Below are 17190 nucleotides of genomic sequence, written 5' to 3'. Positions count from 1 at the left end.
ATGCATCCCCATCTCATCTTACCCCATCTGGCCCTGTTCCCATCCACTTTTACCGTATCTCATCCCATCCTATCTTGATCTCTTGTCCCCATTACATCCTATCTCATCCCATCTTACCTTGCTCTATCCCTGTCCTATCCCATCCCATTCCAACCTGTTCCCATTCCATCCTTTCCCATCCTGTCCTGACCTATCCCCATCCCACCCTGTCCATCCAGACCCATTCCATCTCATCCCATATGGCCCTGTCCCCATCTGATCCTATCCTACCCTATCCCATCCTGATCTCTTGTCCCCACTGCATCCTGTCCTCATCCCATCCCCCACCCTGCCCTGTCCTATCATGCCCTATCCTACCCTATTCTATCCTACCCTATCCCATCCCATTGTGTCCTGGCCTCTTGTCACCATTACATCCTATCTTCATCCCACCCCAACCAGACCTGTCTTGGCCCTCTCCTCTCCTCTCCCCTCCTCCCCTCCCCTCCCCTCCCCTCTCTTTCATCTATTCTGATCTGTCCTGTTCCAATCCCATCCTATCCCACCTTATTTTCAACCTGTCACATCTCATCCTTCCCTATCCTATCCCCATCCTATCCTATCCTATGCCATCCTATCCCAACCTATCTTGTCCCCATCCCCTCCCATCCTGTCTTCATGCCATCCAGTTCCACCCTCTCCAACCTCATCTGATCCTGTTCCACCCCGTCCTGTCCTCATTCTACACTGCCCTATTCCATCCTATCCTGCCATAGTCCCGTCACGGCCTATCCTATCCTATCCTATCCTATCCTATCCTATCCTATCCTATCCTATCCTATCTATCCTATCCCATCCCATCCCACCCTACCCTCTCCGATTATCCTATTCTGATCCTATTCTGATCCCATCCCATTCCTGTCCCATCCTGTTCTACTCTATCTGATCACATCCCCATCCCATACCTGTTGCCAGCAGGACCCTGCAGCTCCCGCTCCCTCTGCAATCTTGTGGCACTGCACCCCTCCTCTGCCCCACACCTCTGGCCCACAGCGTGCTATAGAGCCTGGCCCTGCCTTATGGGGTGATTAGTGGGACAGGGGCTGCCAGGAGGGGAGGGGAAGAGGCTTTGTGGGCCCCCAGGGGCCATGGGGCTGCCACAGGGCTCAGTAATTTGGTGGTCACATGGCCGATGGGGGGGCTCCGGGGCTGGCAAGAGCCATGCAGGACACCCGGGGGTCTGTGGGGGTCCCCCAAAGCCGACCCCCCACACTGCCTGCGTGGGACCAGGGCCACCGCAGTGGAGACACGAGCAAGGGGGCCCTGCGCATGGCACGTCCCCCGGACAGGCAGGGTCCCCCCCACTCTTTCCCCCGCGCAGCCCCGCTCGGAGCTGGCAGGACAGGTTCTGCCTGGCCCCGGCCCACCCCTCCACGGGGGCCTCTCTGCCAGGGAATGCGGCGTCACCCCACGGTGCGAGGACACCCGCGACTCCTTGGGCTGGCGGGGCTGGTGCCGGCAGCCAGCGTTTGGGCATCGACCGCCTGTCCCGGGAGGGGGGCGAAGGGACCCCGCACCCCCCGCCGTGCCCCCCCATCACTCCCCGGAGCCCCCCACACCTGCGGGGGGGGATGCCCAGACGCGCTGCCGGCCTCCTGCCTGTGTGTGCCAGGGACAGGGGTGTCCCCGCGTTGGGGACCCCATCGGGGAGCACTTTGGGACCTGGACGGGAGGTGATCGTGGTGTCCGGTGAATGGGCGCTGGTGACCAGGCTGGGGACACAGAGTCACCGCATGTCGCCGTCCCCACTGGGGTAACCACTGCCGTGGGTGGCATCGAAGCGCCCCCCTTATAACCCCCAAGACGCAGCTCAGCCTATTTCCATCATTTGGGGGGGGCAGAGAAATCGGGGTTCCCCCCTCGCCTTTTTTGGGAAAAACCTCAGAAAAGGGAATGTTTTGGGGACAAAGCAGCACCCCAAAAAAACACGTGTGGGGGTTGATTTCCCCCTTCCCCCATGTGCCCCCCTGTTGCTGCTCCCCGCAGGACCCCCCGGGGCGGGACGCGCAGCGGCCACCCGCGTGTGCAGCGCGGGCGAGGCCCCCCCGCCGCCCCGGGAGGGAGTTCCCCTTCCCGCCCCCCCGGTGCGGGCTGCAGCATCCGGGCCGGCCCCGCCACATCCTGCCGCCGGAAGGAGCCGCGGCCCCGGCGCCCCGGGACAACCCCCCCGGGGGTGACGTCATGCGGAGGCCCCCGCCAGGCGTGACGCCACCCGCGCTCCGTGACGTCACGCGGCTGGCGGGCGGCACTGCTCCTGCGGGGAGGGGGATCCCCCCACACACCCCCGTTGTGACCCCCCCCGAGCGGCCCCGGTGCGGGGTTGGGGGGGAGGCTCTGGTGAGCGCCTCCTCCCGCTGCCTGCATCGCCCCTGGGGGTCCCATCCTGCCCCCGCCGCGCCACGTCCCCGGGGGGGGGCCTCGCTCTGCCGCAGCGCCCGGGTGACCTTGCGCTGGGGGTGTCCCCGCGTGTCCCTGTGTTCCCCCCACACGGGGCGGGGCTCCCCCCCGCTTCCCCCCGCCGTGCCCCCCGGTGCCCCCCGCAGCGGGGAGGGGCCGGCCACGGCCCCCGCCCAGCTCCCGCCCGCAGCCGGGGCCGGGCCGGTCGGTGCGGGGCGGCCATAAATCACGGCGGGCAGAGCCCCCGCCCCGCCGCCGCCCTCCGCCGCCGCCGCCCGGGGGACCGGGGAGGGGGGGGCAGAGCCCCGCCGCCGCCCCCGCCCCCAGCCCCTGCAGATGTGGCGGAGCGGCCCGGCGGCCCGGCAGCGGGGGGGCCCGCTCCGCCAAGCCCCGCTCCCCGCCCTGCTCCTCGCCCGCCGCCGGCGCTGAGCCCCCGCCGCAGGTACGATCGCGCACCGGGGACCGGCGCTTTGTCGCGCCGCCGTGCCCGCGGGAGGTGTGGGGGGGAAGAGAAGGAAGAGGATGCTGCTGTTGCCGCCAACGGCGGGGGGAGAATCCTCCTGGGAAGCCCCTTCCCCGCCCCGTCGGGAGCTCCGGGACCTGCCCCGGAGGGCTGGGGGGAGTCCCTGGCTCGGCACCTGCAGCCCCCTCGCCATGGGGAGCAGAGGGTGGGACACACGGAACGTGTCCTCGCTGCAGCCCCGGGACATGGGGGGTGAGGGGGAAGCGGCGGGAGCGCGGGGCCACTCCGGAGGACACGGGTGGGTGGCGGGGGGGTGCGCAGAGAGGGGGGCCAGGGGTTGGCCGTCACCCGCTGTCCCCCCGCGCCCGGGCGAGTGTCCTGACCTTGGCTGTGGGGCGGGGGCTGCGGCGGGACGCGCTGGGTGGCTTCGCCAGTAGCGGCAATCCCGGAGACCCCCCCCGGGTGTCCCTGCGTGCGATGGGGTGGCTTTAGCGGGGGCCTCAGGGCAGCCCCATCCCGGCCGCGGGTGCCACCGGTCATCCCCTGACCCCATCGCGGGGGGGGGGGGCGGCCGGAACCGCGGCCTCGAGGGGCCGATGTGGGGTGGCTGAGCTCAAGCTGTGCTGGCACCGACGGGTTTGGGGGCCCGGATGGGGTGACCCCTCTGCGAAGTGCCAGCAGTGGGGGCCAAAGGCTGCCACAAATTGTCCTCGATGTCCCCAGCTCCTGCTGCAGGGGCTTGTCCCCTGCCCAGCATGGAGAAACCCCTCTGCAAGCAGCCACCTCCCTTTCCCTGCGCCTTTGTGTCACCCTGCTCGCCTGCTGTCACCACATCCTCTGACCCGGGTCCCCACATTCCGCAGCCTGGGCCCCTACCCCGGAGTTGGGTCTGCCGGTGAACGGGGACCAGCCCTGTGTGCATCCCAGCGTGCTCTGCCGTGTCTCCTGGCAGAGGTGGCAGGGTGCATGCCATAGGTGGCATCACCGCTGCAGGGCTGCTCCCCAGAGATGGGGCTTGCCTCAGCCCCCCGCTGGTATCCCCGTGGGTCCCCCATGCCACGCACCTGGGAAAGGGGGACTGTGTCGCCGGCTACACTTGGGGACTGGAGCCACGGCCACTCCTGGGGACATTGTTGGGAGCTGCCATCAGCCCTTGTGGTGTGGGGTGGTGGGTGCTGAGGGGATGGTGACAAGCCAGAACCACCAGAAGGATGTGGCCCCCTAGCCCTGACACACACTGGGTTTCAGTGAAGAGCAGCCGTGCCAGTGCTGTCCACAGTGGGACATGAAGGGATGGTAGGTCCCATGGTGGCCTGTGCCCTGCCAGCAGCCGTGAGGACAATGACCTGGGCAGCAGGGGTGGTGGAGACCTTGGTGGAAGGGCCAAGTCCTGCCAACGCACCCATGCCACCCGGCACGGGGGTTCCAGAAGCTGCCCGACCGCAGATGCCAGCCGGCTTCTGCCAGCCCTAGCAGAGCCGGCAGCACCGTGCTGGGGGGGCTGAGCTCTCCCTGCTCGCAGCGCTGGCACCGCACCCTTTCGGCAAGCCCTGGGGTCACCGTCTCTCTCGGAGCGTCGAGGGCCCGGCTTTGGCATCCGTCGTCGTTGGCATCCCTCGCTCTTGGCATCCCTCTCTGCCGCCGCCGCCGGGAAGTCTCTGCCCCGCGGCCCCCCTGCACCGCGCTGGTCCTGGCGGGTTTTGTGCCGCAGCTGGGGCTGAAGGGGGGGAGCACCCCGGCCATGCCAGCGGCGGGGTGTCCCGGAGGACTGGCACCCCATCGGCTGCACCAGGGTCACCCCGGTTCCGCGGCCGTGCCGGCTGGACGGGCAGTGTGTGGGGGCGTGGGGGACACCAGCCCGGCCGGCGATCCGGGCGAGGGGGCTACTTCTGCGCCCGGGCTCCATCCCAGCGGCCTCCGCCCAGACTGGGAAGCCCCCGGTCCCTGCGCCGCGCTGGACTGGTTTGAACTGGCGCGGCGGGGGGGCTCGCTGGGCGGCCGGAGGGGAAGCTGGGCCGTAGCCGGGCTGGCAGCGCCTGGCGCGGACAGGAGAGGCCGGGGGGGAGCGCAGGGGCCTCTCGCGGGGGCCGCAGGTGCGGGGGCGGCTGAGGCCGAGCCACCTCGGGGCTGGCCCCGTCCTCATCCCGATCCCCTCGGGGCCCCCGCGGTGTCGCAGCCCCAAGCGGGGCCGGTTCCCAGGAGCAGCGGCGGCGGCGGCGGGGCCGCGTGGTTTGGCAGCGCCTGCTCGGGCCGCGCTGGAGCCGTGGCGTCAGCGCCTGGAGGCCCCTTTCCCACCGCCCCGCCCGGGGCCGCCCGAGGGCCCCCACCCGGCACCGCCCGCTCTGGGACCCCCCAAACTCCGCACACCGGGGACGTGAGGACGCGGCCACCATGGTGGGAGCATCCCCGACGCTTTGGCCGGCCCCCCCTGAGGGACCCCTATCTCTGGGGGCTGCTGGGGCCCTACCCTGCTTCCTTGGCGGGGGGTCCCAGTGCGACATCCCAGCTGTGGGCCCTGCCCACCATCCGTCTGTCAGCTCTTGAGCTGTGCCAGCACGCTGTGGGGCACATGGGGGGAGGGCTGGCTGGAGCCTGAGAACCATGGAGGGCTTGGGGCAGGGACCTCCTGTGAGGAGCAGGGTGAGAACCCATGAAGGGCAGGGAGCCTGCTGTGGGACAGGCCCCATACCTTTGGGGCCTCAGGAGGGTGGCTCTGCCAGAAGGGATGGGACTGTGCTATGGGGCAAGCCCCACTGCTATGGGAGGAGGTGGAGGCTCAGGCTGGGACCCCCCACTGGACAGGAGGGACCTTGCTATGGGGCAGGCCCCGTGGCCATGGGGATCCCAGGAAAACATCCCCCTTGCAGAGCAGGGGAGCTTGCGACAGGGACCCCCCATGGGGCCAGCCCCATGGCCATGACGGGGGGAGTGCTGCTGTGGGGGGTGCAGGCAGGGGGTCCCCCGCCCCACCGTTCGGGCCCCATGCCCCCCGCGGCTCCTCTGCATTCCTCAGCGTCTAAGCCGGGATGGACCCTCGCCAGCGCAGGGGGCCCCGCCGGCGGGGCAGGGCGGGGGACAGGCCCCCCGGGGCGGGGGCAGATGGGGGGCCCCCGGTGCCACGTGTGCTGGGTGCGCGGTGCCACCCAACACGGCCCCTCGGCCGCCCTCCCCCTGCCCTGGGCGATGCGGGTGGGGAGAGAGGACGGACGCAGGCGCACAGCCGGGACCGGCTTGGCACTGCCACGGATCGGGCTCGGGCGCTCACTCCTGCCCCAAGCTGCCCGTTCTCAGCTGGCTGCAGATGTGTTAGCAGCAGAACCATGGGGGTAGCAGTTCTGAGGGGAGGGGAAGGGAGCTGTGGTATGATGACACAGGGTGGTCTGCAGTGCAGACTGTCACTCTCCAGACAGTAGTATGGGAGGGCTCTGGTCCCCCACCACATCCTGGGAAGTGTGCTTACAGGCAGCAGACCTGCAGTGCTGTGGTGTGCCACGCCGTGCCATGCAGTGCCGTGCCACACTGAGCTGCGTGCAGGCAGCCCCAGCCTGGCCCCGACAGACAGCGGCGCTGGCCGGCAGGGAAGGGGCCCCGGCGGGGAGGAAGCTGCTGCCTCCGGGGCTGGGGCCAGCGGGCTTGGCCGCCCGGGTCACCGCCGGGCTGGTGGCTGCGACCGCCTGTGCTGCCACTGGGAAAGGCCTCGCTGGGGCAGGCCCGTGGATACAGACAGACCGCCGGGTGAATAGGGGAGCGGAACAGGACACGGCAGCTCCAGGGCTGCACGGTTTGGTAGCTGGCCAAGGGGCTGCGTTGGCCCCGGCTGTTGGCAACATGGAGAGGACAGACTGGGGACACTGAGGGGCCGGTAGGGGGGCCATGGCTGTGCCCTGCCCTTTGCCCGCTGCGGGGGGCCCAAGGAAGGGTGGCCGGCACAGTCCCATGCCAGCACTGCAGCCACCAGCGCCTGCTCAGCCTCCAGCCTGGAGCAGCGACAGGCATCCCTGTGGGGCCAGGGTGGGGTGATGCTACAGGTGGCTCCGGTGCCCCCTATCACCGCAGTGACCCCTGCGTGTCCCCCACAGCGCCCACCCCAGCACCATGCATTCGCTGGAGGAGCCGCTGGACCTCAAACTGAGCATCTCCAAGCTGCGAGCCGCCCGGGAGAAGCGCGGTGCCCCCGGCACCCGGCCCCGCGCTCCCCAGCGCCCGCACACCCCGCCGGCCGGGGATGGCCGAGGAGGCGGCCGGGGGAGTCGCCGGGCCGGGCCGTCCCCCAGCAGCCTCCTGGCACACTCGAGGCTGGTGGAGCCGCGGGACGGGCGCTTCGCCGCTGTGCCGGTGGTGGACCTCAGCCTCTCGCCACACTCCGGTGCCGAGTCTCCGGCTGGCAGCGCCTCACTCTCCCCCGAGCGCCAGGGCAGCGGGGACCTGCCTGGGCCCCTCACCCCCCACGTAAGTACCGCTGTGTGCCCCCCCGGGTGACCCCAGCGATGGGCATTGTGCCTGACCTCAGCAGCGCGCCCAGGGCTGCTGTGACACAGGCCCTCAGTGTGTACGCTCACCTGGGGTCAGTGCCCCCCCCGACCCCAGTGTCATCCCCAGGGTGGCTCCTGGAGGGGTCTGTAGGGTGTTCTGGGGTCTCTGGGGGTCTTCATCCATCCCCCAACGCCCCCCTCCCTGGGCTCTGCTCCAGGATTTCCAGTCTCTACGCTACATCGACGGCCTCCCCAGCTCCTTCCAGTTCTTCCTGCCGCTGGGGGCGGGGGGGGCCCTGCACCTGCCCCCCGCTGCCTTCCTGCCCCCCAGCAAGGAGAAGCACCTGCCCCCCGAGCTGCCCCTGCCCAAGCAGCTTGTCTGCCGCTGGTCCAAGGTCAGCAGGGAGAGCTGGGGGGTGAGGAGGGGTTATGGGGCTGAGGGGGGCTGTGCAGAAGCTTTGTGGTGCTGGGGGTGGTCATGGGGGGGCTGGGAGACTGTGCAGGGGCATTGGAGGAGGGAGAAGCTATCTGGGAGTTGGGGGCCACATAGAAGCATTTTGTGGCTTGGGGGTACATGGGGCTGGAAGGCCATGGCAGAGCTCTGTGAGTCTTTAAGGGGCGATGTGGGGCTACAGGGGCATGCAGGGGCAGTTTAGGTGTGATGGGGAGCTGGGAACTGTGCTGAGATGCAGGGGAGGGTGGCGTGGGGCTGGGGGATTCATGCAAAGGGACATTTTGCTCTGCTGGTGTTCCCCCTGGTGCCCACCCTGCTGGGCCCCCTCACCCCCCGCCTCCTGCCCACAGTGCAACCAGTTCTTTGACCTCCTGCAAGACCTGGTGGACCATGTCAATGACTTCCATGTCAAACCTGAGAAGGACGCGGGGTACTGCTGCCACTGGGAGGGCTGCGCCCGCCATGGCCGGGGCTTCAACGCCAGGTGAGAAGGGGGAGCTCTGGGAGGGCTCTGGGGTCCCTGGGGACTGCTCTGGATCACCATGGGGGAACAGGAGCCCAGCAGTGGGTGCTGTGCAGGGGGACGTCTCCAGTCACTGCCCCTCCAGCATGGGGTGCAGTGTCCTGGGGGGCCAAATGATGGTGCTGACCTGGATGCCCCTGTCCCCTCTCCCCTGATGTCTCCCTGACCTTGGCAGGTACAAGATGCTGATCCACATCCGGACGCACACCAACGAGAAGCCGCATCGCTGCCCCACCTGCAACAAGAGCTTCTCCCGCCTGGAGAACCTGAAAATCCACAACCGCTCGCACACAGGTCAGCACAGGCCATTGTGGGGGAGTGGGGAGGGGGGACACCCACAGGGGACCTGGCAGGGCTGGCCCTGCTCCCCAGCAGACACAGTGCTGTGCTGTCCCGCAGGCGAGAAGCCCTACATCTGCCCCTATGAAGGCTGCAACAAGCGTTACTCCAACTCGAGCGACCGCTTCAAGCACACCCGCACCCACTACGTGGAGAAGCCCTACTCCTGCAAGATGCCAGGCTGCCACAAGCGCTACACTGACCCCAGCTCCCTCCGCAAGCACATCAAAGCCCATGGTCATTTTGTCTCCCCTGAGCACCCAGAGATGCTCAAGGTCCACCCACCTCCCAAAACACCCCTGGGCTCAGCAGAGGTGCCCTACGTTAACGGGGCACAGCTCGTGATCCCCAACCCCGCCGCCCTCTTCGCTCCCCCGGGGCTACCGGCATTGCCCATCCCTTTGGCTCCGGCCCCACTTGACCTCAGCGCCCTGGGCTGCGGGGCTGCCGGTGCGCTGCCCGCCCTGCCCGGCCCCGTCCTGCCCCTCAACGGTGGCCCCTTGAACTTGGCCAAGAGCCCTCTGCTGCCCTCACCCTTCGCGGCAGGGCTGGGGCTGCCCGTAATGTCGCTGCTGGCCGGCGCGGCCAAGGCTGAGGGGGAGAAGGGCAGCGGGGCTGAGGGGCGGCCACTCAAGGTGGGCAAGGGGGCAGAGAGCCGCAAGGAGAGGTGCGAAAGGACGGAGCCGGGGCGGCCGCGGGTGCCCCCTGAGAGCCTGGCTCTGCTGCCTGGGGCCGTTCTCGACCTCTCAGCTGGCGTGGGCTCCAGGGGGAGCCCCGAGGCACTGCCCCCCGGCTGGGTGCTCATCCCTTCCAGCTCCCTGCTGCTCAAACCTGCCGCAGTGAATTGAGGGGCCCGACGATGCCCAGGGCCAGCCACCGGCCCTGTGGGCAGACCCTGCACCCTGGGGATGGGGGCATTGCCCCCTCCTCCACCACCCTGCAGTCCCCAAAGGCCCTGTTCATGCTTTTAACCACCACGAAAGAAGAACGAACTCTTCTGAGAAAAGCAATAATCCCTCAGTATCCACAGCCGGCTGCGACCACAAACCCCAGGGGCAGCCATGGGGCAGGCGGGGGTTCGGGGGTCCCCCTGTACCCCCTGGCCTGGGCAGCTGGACACACCGCTATTTATTTCTTGACCAACCCCTGCCCTGGCAGGGTCCCGCTCGGGCTCATCTGCTGCCACTGACTCCGCGTTTCCCTGCCCAGGGCCTTGGCACCACCGGTGCTGTGGAGGCTGCTCCAGCCTCTCACCACATGGACAGCGGGGTGACAGCTTGGGAACAACAGCTCCCACAGCCCCAAGCTGCGTCCACCCTGCCTGGCCGGCATGGCTGCGGACAGTGTCATTGCCATGGCACCCCAATGCCGGGCCCAGCTGGCTGGGCACCTGCCGGCCTGGTATCTGCCCGCATCCCCCCTGCTCCACGGCCACCCTCATCCCTGCCACCTCCCCGGCCCTCCCTGTGACAAGGCACATGGCTGCGTGTGCCGCTCGCCACGCTGGCTCCGCGCCGGGCAGAGCCACCCTGTTTAGCTACATTCATACCTAACCATGTACCGCATGCAGGCAGCGGGCAGCGCAGGCACGACTCCAGGCATTGGCAGAGCTGCTGCCAATGGCACACTGGCAGCAGCTGGCGGGGGTGCCTGCTCCTTGGGATGAGATGTTCCCAGATGAGCCCCCCCAGGTTATGGGGCAGTGCTGGGGCAGGCAGGATGCTGCCATAGGGCCAGGAGTGGGCAGTGTGTCTGGCTTCTGTGCAGCCAGAGCTTGGAGCCACCCTTGGCACATGCAGAGGGGTTCCACATACTGCTCGCTGCTGGGCAGGACCCTGCTTATGGCTCCCCCTGAACCAGGGCAGGGGTCTCCCTCATCTTGCTCCCTCCATGCTGGAAGGAGCCCCCAGTCATGTGTGCCCCGCAGGGAGCCGGTCTCCCTGCCCTCATCCTCCTTGGGCCGGGCGCTGCCACAGTCCCAGCATGGCCACAGGCCACTGACCAGGCCGCCCCGGCCAGTGTACCGTGTACGTCTCCTCGCTCCTTCGTCAGTTTGTTGTTGCACATTCCAGGACATCAGTATTTTAACGTTTTCGAAGTGCCTTTCTATCGTAGTTTCTGGGTTGTTTTTATTTTTCTCCTGTTGGGCTCCATCACTGTTAGCATAGCGTTTAAGGACTGCAGAAGTAAGAGATAAGCTAACAACTATAACACTATATTCGTCCAGGGGAGAGGAAGTTTATTAAGAAAACAATAAAGTGAAGTTGAAGTAACTTCCTGTTTCAGTGCATGACCACACTGATGGCAGCAAGGAGACTGCAGTGGGGACGGAGGGGTACAGGAGAGGGACAGGAGCCATCGGGGCACAGCTGCTCTGCCTGACTCCCCTGGCAAGTCCCCACACTCCTGGGCCAGCAGCACGGCACCAGTGAAGCCCTGCCAGGGTCTGTGGGATGAGCCACAAGTGGAGGTGGCTGCGGTGTCAGTGTGTCCCACTCAGCCCCTCAGCCCATCCCAGCAGCCTGCCCACAGTGGAGAAAAGTAACAGCACAAATCTGGTGCTCCTGGGGTACAGAGGTATTCATGTGCTCAGGCCAGGAGTGTTCAAACCCACCACAGAAATAGCTCCCTGGGAGCCCCTTGAGCTCTGGCAGCTCTCAATGCCCTGGGACCACCCATTCTTCCCCAGTTGCCTCCCTCCTCCCCAGCAAAGCCCAGCTTTGCCAGCCCCTTGCAGGGACCGATCCAGATCCCTTCTGGGGTGGTGAGTGATTCCCCTCTCCCAGGGCACAGAGCAACCAGGCCAGGTGCTAGAGTACATACTATTTATTAGCTACCTATAAGTTAAGGGTGAGGGACATGGCGCACAGGGGCAGCATGGGTCACGTCTCAGCTTTCCGGCTTTTCTCTTTCTCATCCATAGCCTGGATGCGGAGCTCCTCATCCAGCCGCTCCTTCGCTCTCACCACCTGCAGGACATGGGGACAGGGTGACACACAGGGACAGGGCTGCCCCTTCCCCTCCCTGCCTTGTCCATGCCAGTGTTCCAGATCTGCTCTCCCAAATTCCAGGCAGGGGAAGGTGCTGAGGGCAGGGCTGGGTGCCAGCGCAGCCCCAGCTCCACTCCTCCTTTGGCTCACCTTGGACTGCAGGTAGAAGGAGCCTCCCACCGACTTGTCGTTCACCTTGAACAAGTGGTCGTAGTTCTGCCAAGCAGAAGTTCCGCGTCAGACTCACCTCCTCTGCTCTCCCCAGCCCTGAACCCCCATAGCCTCTCACTCCCCATGGTGGTGCTGGAGGTGACAAGCGCAATCCTGGGACACGACTGGCTTTGCCCGACTCCCCGGTGGGTCCCCATGCTCCTGGTCGGGTCCCACATCCCCTTCCTGAGCAGCACCACCAAGGAAACGCAGGCGCCAAGCTGGGTGGGCTGCTAATGCCCAGAGCTGCCAGAACGCTCCTCCAGCTGGGGGAGGGAAACCTCAGACTGGGATTAATTTGGCCCCGGACAGGACCACACCAGGCAGCAGCCACTGGGGAGCAAGGCCCTGCCAGCACCATCCCTCTCCAGCTCCAAGAGAGCCTCTACCTTCTGGATCTCCTCTGGGTTGAGGTTTGAGACGTTCAGGATCTGCTGAGCTTCCTGGAGGCTGATGCCAATGATCCTGGAGGCGGCAGCAGACTGGGGCCTCTCCGAACGCCCTCGTGCATCTGCTGCTGCTCGGCTCGCTGCCCGGAGACACCGAGGGTGTGAGTCCCCCCAGCACTGCCCCCAGGGGACCCCCAGGCCTCGGGAGGGCACCGGGCAGCAAAGCCCACAGGCTCCGAGGTGCTCAGGCCCAGTTTCACCCCCTGCCCTCCTCCCACTGCCTCCATCCCATGGGGGTCACCTAGATGAGGTCCCCACTGCTGGGGAGGTGGCAAGAACCGGGGGGGACATCCATTCACTGTCACTACCGACAGCGAGCCAGGCTGCAGGCAGGCAGAGGTGGGAAGGGCTGCAGCTCCCGTGTCTGAGGGAGCACCTTGCTCTGCCTTTTGGGGCTGCAGGGTGTCTCGGAGCCTAATAGTGATGCCTGTGACGGCCGCTGTGCCAGCGCCAGGACGCGGGCGCTGAGGGTCACCGTGCGACACGCCCTGCCCGCAGACGGGCAGCACTGGGGATCCCGGGGTTAGGTCTAGGGATGCCCGGCCGGGCACACGGGGCGCCAGCTCGGCTCGTACCTGCGAACTCCTGGCGCAGCGCCCGCATGAAGGCCCGTCCGACCACCTGGGCCCCCACCAGGATGATCTGCGCCAGGTACTTGGCCTGCGGGGACACGCCACTGTCACTGCTCGGGCCGGGCCCCGCTCCGCCCTGCGCCCACCCCTCGGGCCCGGCCCAGCCCGTCCTTGTTCCTCGGGGCCCTGCCCGCCCAGCCCCGCTCCTGCCCCCCTGCCCGGGCCTGTCCCCGCCCGCCCGGCCCCGGTCTCAGCCCCACCGCCTGCCGCTCCCCTCACCATGTCCCCGCCGCCGCTTCCGCCACGGGCGGTCACGGGGTCAAGGAGCGAAGGTCGCAGCGGCTACAGAGACGGCGATAGCGCTGGGTGGAGAGCCCCAGACTTCTCGGCGAGGACAGCGCCCCCTGGCGGCCACGCCCGGGAGGTGCCGCCGATGGCTGGCGGGGCTGCGCCGCGCATGCTTCCCCGGTGCCCAGCCCGTGTGTGCCCTGTTCCTCCCCGCCTCCCGTGTCCCCGGTTCCCCGCCCTGGAATCACGGTGGGAGACGGGTGCTGCGGCAGCGGCTTTAATAGCGGGGCCTGCCCGCGGCGGGTATGGGGCCCATTGCCGCTGCGGGGTCTGGTGCGGTCCCTGCCGGCCTCCCCTCAGTCGAGACGGGCCTCGCGGCTTCTCGTCCTGCGCTGCGTCCTCGCCGCCGGGCCCGGGCGGGGGTCCCCGGCGTAGTCCGCGGGGTGCTGGGGTCCGGCCTAGTCCTGCGGAGGCCCGGTGGAGTAAGGGGTACGGTGGGACCGGCCCCGAGGGTCTCACACTCGCATACTTACACACCCCTTCCCCCCACTTACCCACTCGTCCTCATCCACCCCCTCGAAGGAGTCCTGCGGCAGTGGGTCTTCCCGGTTGCCCAGCCGGGCCACCATGGCACTCAGGAGCTGCAGGGAGGCCGGGCAGCACCGTGGGGTCGGGGCATCGCCTCCAACCCAGGCCCCGCGGCAGGGGGGATGCCCCAGCACCCACCTCCTCCTTCTTCTGCTCATCAGATTTCTCCTCCAGGTACACGGACGCAGGGACGAACTTCCGCGCCGGGGCCTCTTTCGGGGCCTGGCTCACTGGGAGAGCAGCGTTGCCGTGGGGCAGGAGGTTTGCCCCATGGCTGACACTCCCTACACACCCCCCGGCCCCGGGGATCCTCGCCCGGCCCCTCTGCACCCACCTGGCATCATGTCTGTTGGCTTTAGGCTGGTGCGGCGCTGCTGCCCGTCCTCCCCCGACAGCCAGGCGCTGGCGCCGAGGGCCGGCTCCCACCAGACACGGGTCGGAGGGTAGATATCGTCCTGGAAATACTCCTTCTGCAGGGCGAGGGGTGCTGAGCAGGGTCCTGCCTCCTGTCCTCCCCTCCAAAACACAGCCGGGTCCCCGCCACCTACCTTGACACGTGGCACATGGAAAGCCACAGGCTCGAGGGTGCTCTGCCCGAGGCGCAGCGCCCGGGCGAACTCCACCTCCCGGACATCACACACCGTTTTGGGCAGGAAGATAAAGCCCTGATGGGGCACAGGCGTGAGCAGCGTCTGCTGTGGGTCTGGCAGCGCAGGGAGAGGTCAGGGACAGGCAGCACAGCCCCGGTGCCCCCCCCCCCTTACCTTGTGGGGTTCACTGGAGGTGAAGCTGTTGCACTCAAGGAAATAGGGTGGCTCAGGTGTCACCTCGTAGAGGAAGACTCTGGTGTCACCCTGGGGATGGAGCAAGACGGGGTGAGGGGAGGTGTGCATGGAGGGTGCCTCCACATGGTAGGGGTGCTGTGGGCAAGTAGCCCCTCAGTTTTTGAGGGTTAAGCCCTCACCTTGCCAGTGAGGAAGACAATGCTGGTATCCTCATCGTAGAAGGGCAGGAGGGTGGAAGGGGCCACATCAAGGCCAAGGACAGACAAGGGTCCCTTGGGCAGAGCCTGTGCCTGGTACAGGAGGATCCTCCTCTCGCTGCGGCTGCAGGGAGGTGACAGTTGGGGGGAGCACAGTGTCCCCTGAGGACCCCTGCCCTGTGTGTGCCCCTCTTTACCTATCAAAGCCGGACACCAGGAGGTAGTCGCCACCACAGACCCAAACGAGCCGCGCTCCGCGGGCCCCCTCGGGACCTGGACCCTCCTGTGCAAGGTCAGAGTCACCCTATCAGCTTGGAGAGAGCTGAGGGTGCGGCAGGTGCCCATGGGGGGGTCCCCAGCTCTCCAGCCTGTCCCCACCACCCTGATTGTACCTGTTGAGGCAGAGGGCTGCTCCGTGGCTCATAGAGCCGTAACCGACCATCTTTGCTCACTGTTGCCAGCTTCTTCCCATCAGGGCTCCAAGCCAGGCTGAAGATCTGGGGAGGCAGATCTCCTATGTCCTCTGCCTGGCCAAATGTGCCCCTCACGGGTCCCCACATGTGTCATCCCTTACCTGATCAGTGTGTCCCTGCAGGCACAAGGCTTCCCGCCCAGTGCTCAGCTCCCAGATCCGCACCGTCATGTCGTAGGAGGAAGAAACCAGGAGATCGGATGCCATGGGGTGGAAGCGGATGGAGTAGATCTTCTCCGTGTGACCTGGTAAGGTTGAGCGGTGCGTGGCTGTCCCCGAGCTGGGATGCGGGCACCCCCAGGCTGGCTTGTTCCCAGAGCGGGGTGCTCGCTGCGCCTCCCCACACGCCCCTCACCTTGGAGGACAGCTTCAGGCTCCTGCAGTGTCTCCTGCAGCCCTTCCTCTGGGATTCGCCACAGCCGGATCTTGGCATCCTCACCCGCTATGGCACCAAAATGGATGGGCACTAGTTAATACGGTGAACTGGAATGCCTGGTGCCAGGGGAGTGGACCAGTGAACTCCCTGGGGACAGCACACGTACCAACAGCGAGGCGCTGCGGGTCGAAGGGGTCCCAGGACAGGTCAGTCACAGCCACACTGTTCTGGATGGTGGGTATGGCTGCGTCAGGGAGACGGCCAGGCTTGGAGAGCTGTGGAAGAAAGCCAGGCAGTCACCTGCACTGCGCCCACCAGTGCCATGCTGGCCACCATGCTGTGCAGGGGGTACCTTGAGGATGGCGATCTGGCCACCGGCGGAGAGCAGGGGCAAGGCGACGCACTGGTGGTTGGCGCAGAAGCCATCACACTCGCCTGGCGTGGTGAGGCTGAGCCCCCGCAGGTTGGTGAGGTGCGTGTCGCGGTGCAGCACCCTGCCCTGTGTATGCCGGAAGCGGGAGCTGGGCCCTGGCACAGGCAGGGGACAGGTGAGTGATCCAGGCCCTCCCCCCAGCAGAGCCACAGCCAGGGGACATCGAGCCAACCCCGCTGCCTGCTCACCCAAAATGCTCTGCAGTGACTTCTGGCTGGGGCTGCTGGCAAAGCCGCTGGAGGGGCCGGTGCTGGCTGAGAGGGAGGTGGTGGCACTGCCCGGTGAGGCCAGCGAGGATGGTGAGGAGTAGCCACTGCCCTCCTATGGGAGAGAGAGTGGGTGGGCAGGAGGTGCTGGCACTCCAGCCCTCCCACCTCCCTGAAGGCCAAGGGTGGTGGGGTTCCCCCAATCTCTCAGCACCCCAGCAAATTCCCCAGCGCCCTGTGCTCACACTCTGGTCGGTGTTGGTGTCGGTGTTGGTGTCGGTAGGGCCAGTGTCAACTGTGGGGCTGATGCTGGCTGCCTGCAGCCGGGTACAGGCAATGATGGGCGAGGTGAAGGTCTCGTTGGGTCTCCGTGCTGGGTGCAGGCTGACCCTCCTCACCTGCTGGCGAGCACAATGGTAGGCAAGGGGCAGTGGCAGCCCTAGAAATGCCACTGGCGAGGACACCCCCCGGAGTGACACTGACCTGCTGGCTGTCCCCCGCCCACCAGGCCTGGGCGCCAGTGGCTGGCAGCATCCCGGTGCAGTCAGGGAACAGATCCTCATGGAAGTCCTGGACAGACTGTGGGAGAGGGGACATGGTGGACTGGGTGTCCCCATAACCCCACAGCCCGTGTCCTGCTGCCAGCTGGCACCACCTGGGCTGGGGCACGCCTGGGCCCCACCAGGCACCCCATGGCATCTCAGTCCCTGTGTCTGTGGAGCCCTGTCCACAGAAGCTGCACACTGAAGCCTGTAGGTGTCAGACCCTGCATGTCGTTGGGCTGTCTCACGTACCCCTGAACACATCCAGTCTCCCAAACAACACCCAGCACCCAGCATCACCCCTTGCAGCACCCAACGCCCATGTTTTGGCACCCAGCCTTCAGCTTTAAGCACCACCAGTGTGCCAGATCGAGTACCCAGGATGCCACCTCCTG

General features: G+C 67.0%; 3 protein-coding genes across 6 annotated transcripts in view; 1 reads left to right on the top strand and 2 right to left on the bottom strand.

Moving 5' to 3' along the window:
• Positions 1–6994: 6994 nt before the first annotated feature.
• On the top strand, positions 6995–9535 carry GLIS2 (GLIS family zinc finger 2; the record flags this gene model as incomplete). Its single annotated transcript, XM_080617954.1, has 5 exons — positions 6995–7360; positions 7590–7766; positions 8176–8309; positions 8524–8642; positions 8748–9535. 5 exons carry the CDS (start codon positions 6995–6997, stop codon positions 9533–9535), a joined length of 1584 nt encoding a protein of 527 aa, XP_080474080.1.
• Positions 9536–11498: 1963 nt separating this feature from the next.
• On the bottom strand, positions 11499–13295 carry PAM16 (presequence translocase associated motor 16). The gene is made up of 5 exons (XM_080619117.1): positions 13188–13295; positions 12912–12996; positions 12277–12416; positions 11828–11893; positions 11499–11656 (listed from the first exon to the last, which is right to left on the bottom strand). Exons 1-5 carry the CDS (start codon positions 13188–13190, stop codon positions 11570–11572), a joined length of 381 nt encoding a protein of 126 aa, XP_080475243.1. The 5' UTR covers positions 13191–13295; the 3' UTR covers positions 11499–11569.
• Positions 13296–13524: 229 nt separating this feature from the next.
• Positions 13525–17190, bottom strand: part of LOC308221804 (coronin-7-like) — a 36616-nt gene continuing 32950 nt past the window's right edge. The window contains exons 13-28 of one of the 4 annotated variants that reach the window (XM_080619115.1): positions 16737–16832; positions 16499–16651; positions 16236–16368; positions 15967–16142; positions 15781–15889; positions 15594–15680; positions 15341–15483; positions 15159–15263; positions 14964–15049; positions 14749–14890; positions 14549–14638; positions 14333–14449; positions 14119–14254; positions 13923–14014; positions 13751–13837; positions 13525–13660 (exon numbers count right to left, since the gene is read on the bottom strand). In XM_080619115.1, the coding sequence (XP_080475241.1) occupies positions 13655–13660; positions 13751–13837; positions 13923–14014; positions 14119–14254; positions 14333–14449; positions 14549–14638; positions 14749–14890; positions 14964–15049; positions 15159–15263; positions 15341–15483; positions 15594–15680; positions 15781–15889; positions 15967–16142; positions 16236–16368; positions 16499–16651; positions 16737–16832 (1758 nt within the window). In that variant the 3' untranslated portion in view covers positions 13525–13654. Of the gene's footprint in view, positions 13661–13750; positions 13838–13922; positions 14450–14548; positions 14639–14748; positions 14891–14963; positions 15050–15158; positions 15264–15340; positions 15484–15593; positions 15681–15780; positions 15890–15966; positions 16143–16235; positions 16369–16498; positions 16652–16736; positions 16833–17190 lie in introns of those variants that run through there. The other 3 variants (XM_080619114.1, XR_013956992.1, XR_013956991.1) reach the window with 3 other exon arrangements.

This window comes from Psittacula echo (assembly GCF_963264785.1).
Source record: "Psittacula echo genome assembly, chromosome: 5".
NCBI lineage: Eukaryota > Metazoa > Chordata > Aves > Psittaciformes > Psittacidae > Psittacula > Psittacula echo.
The sequence above is the reverse complement of the archived record's forward strand: the minus strand, read 5'-3'. Positions and strand labels throughout refer to the sequence as shown.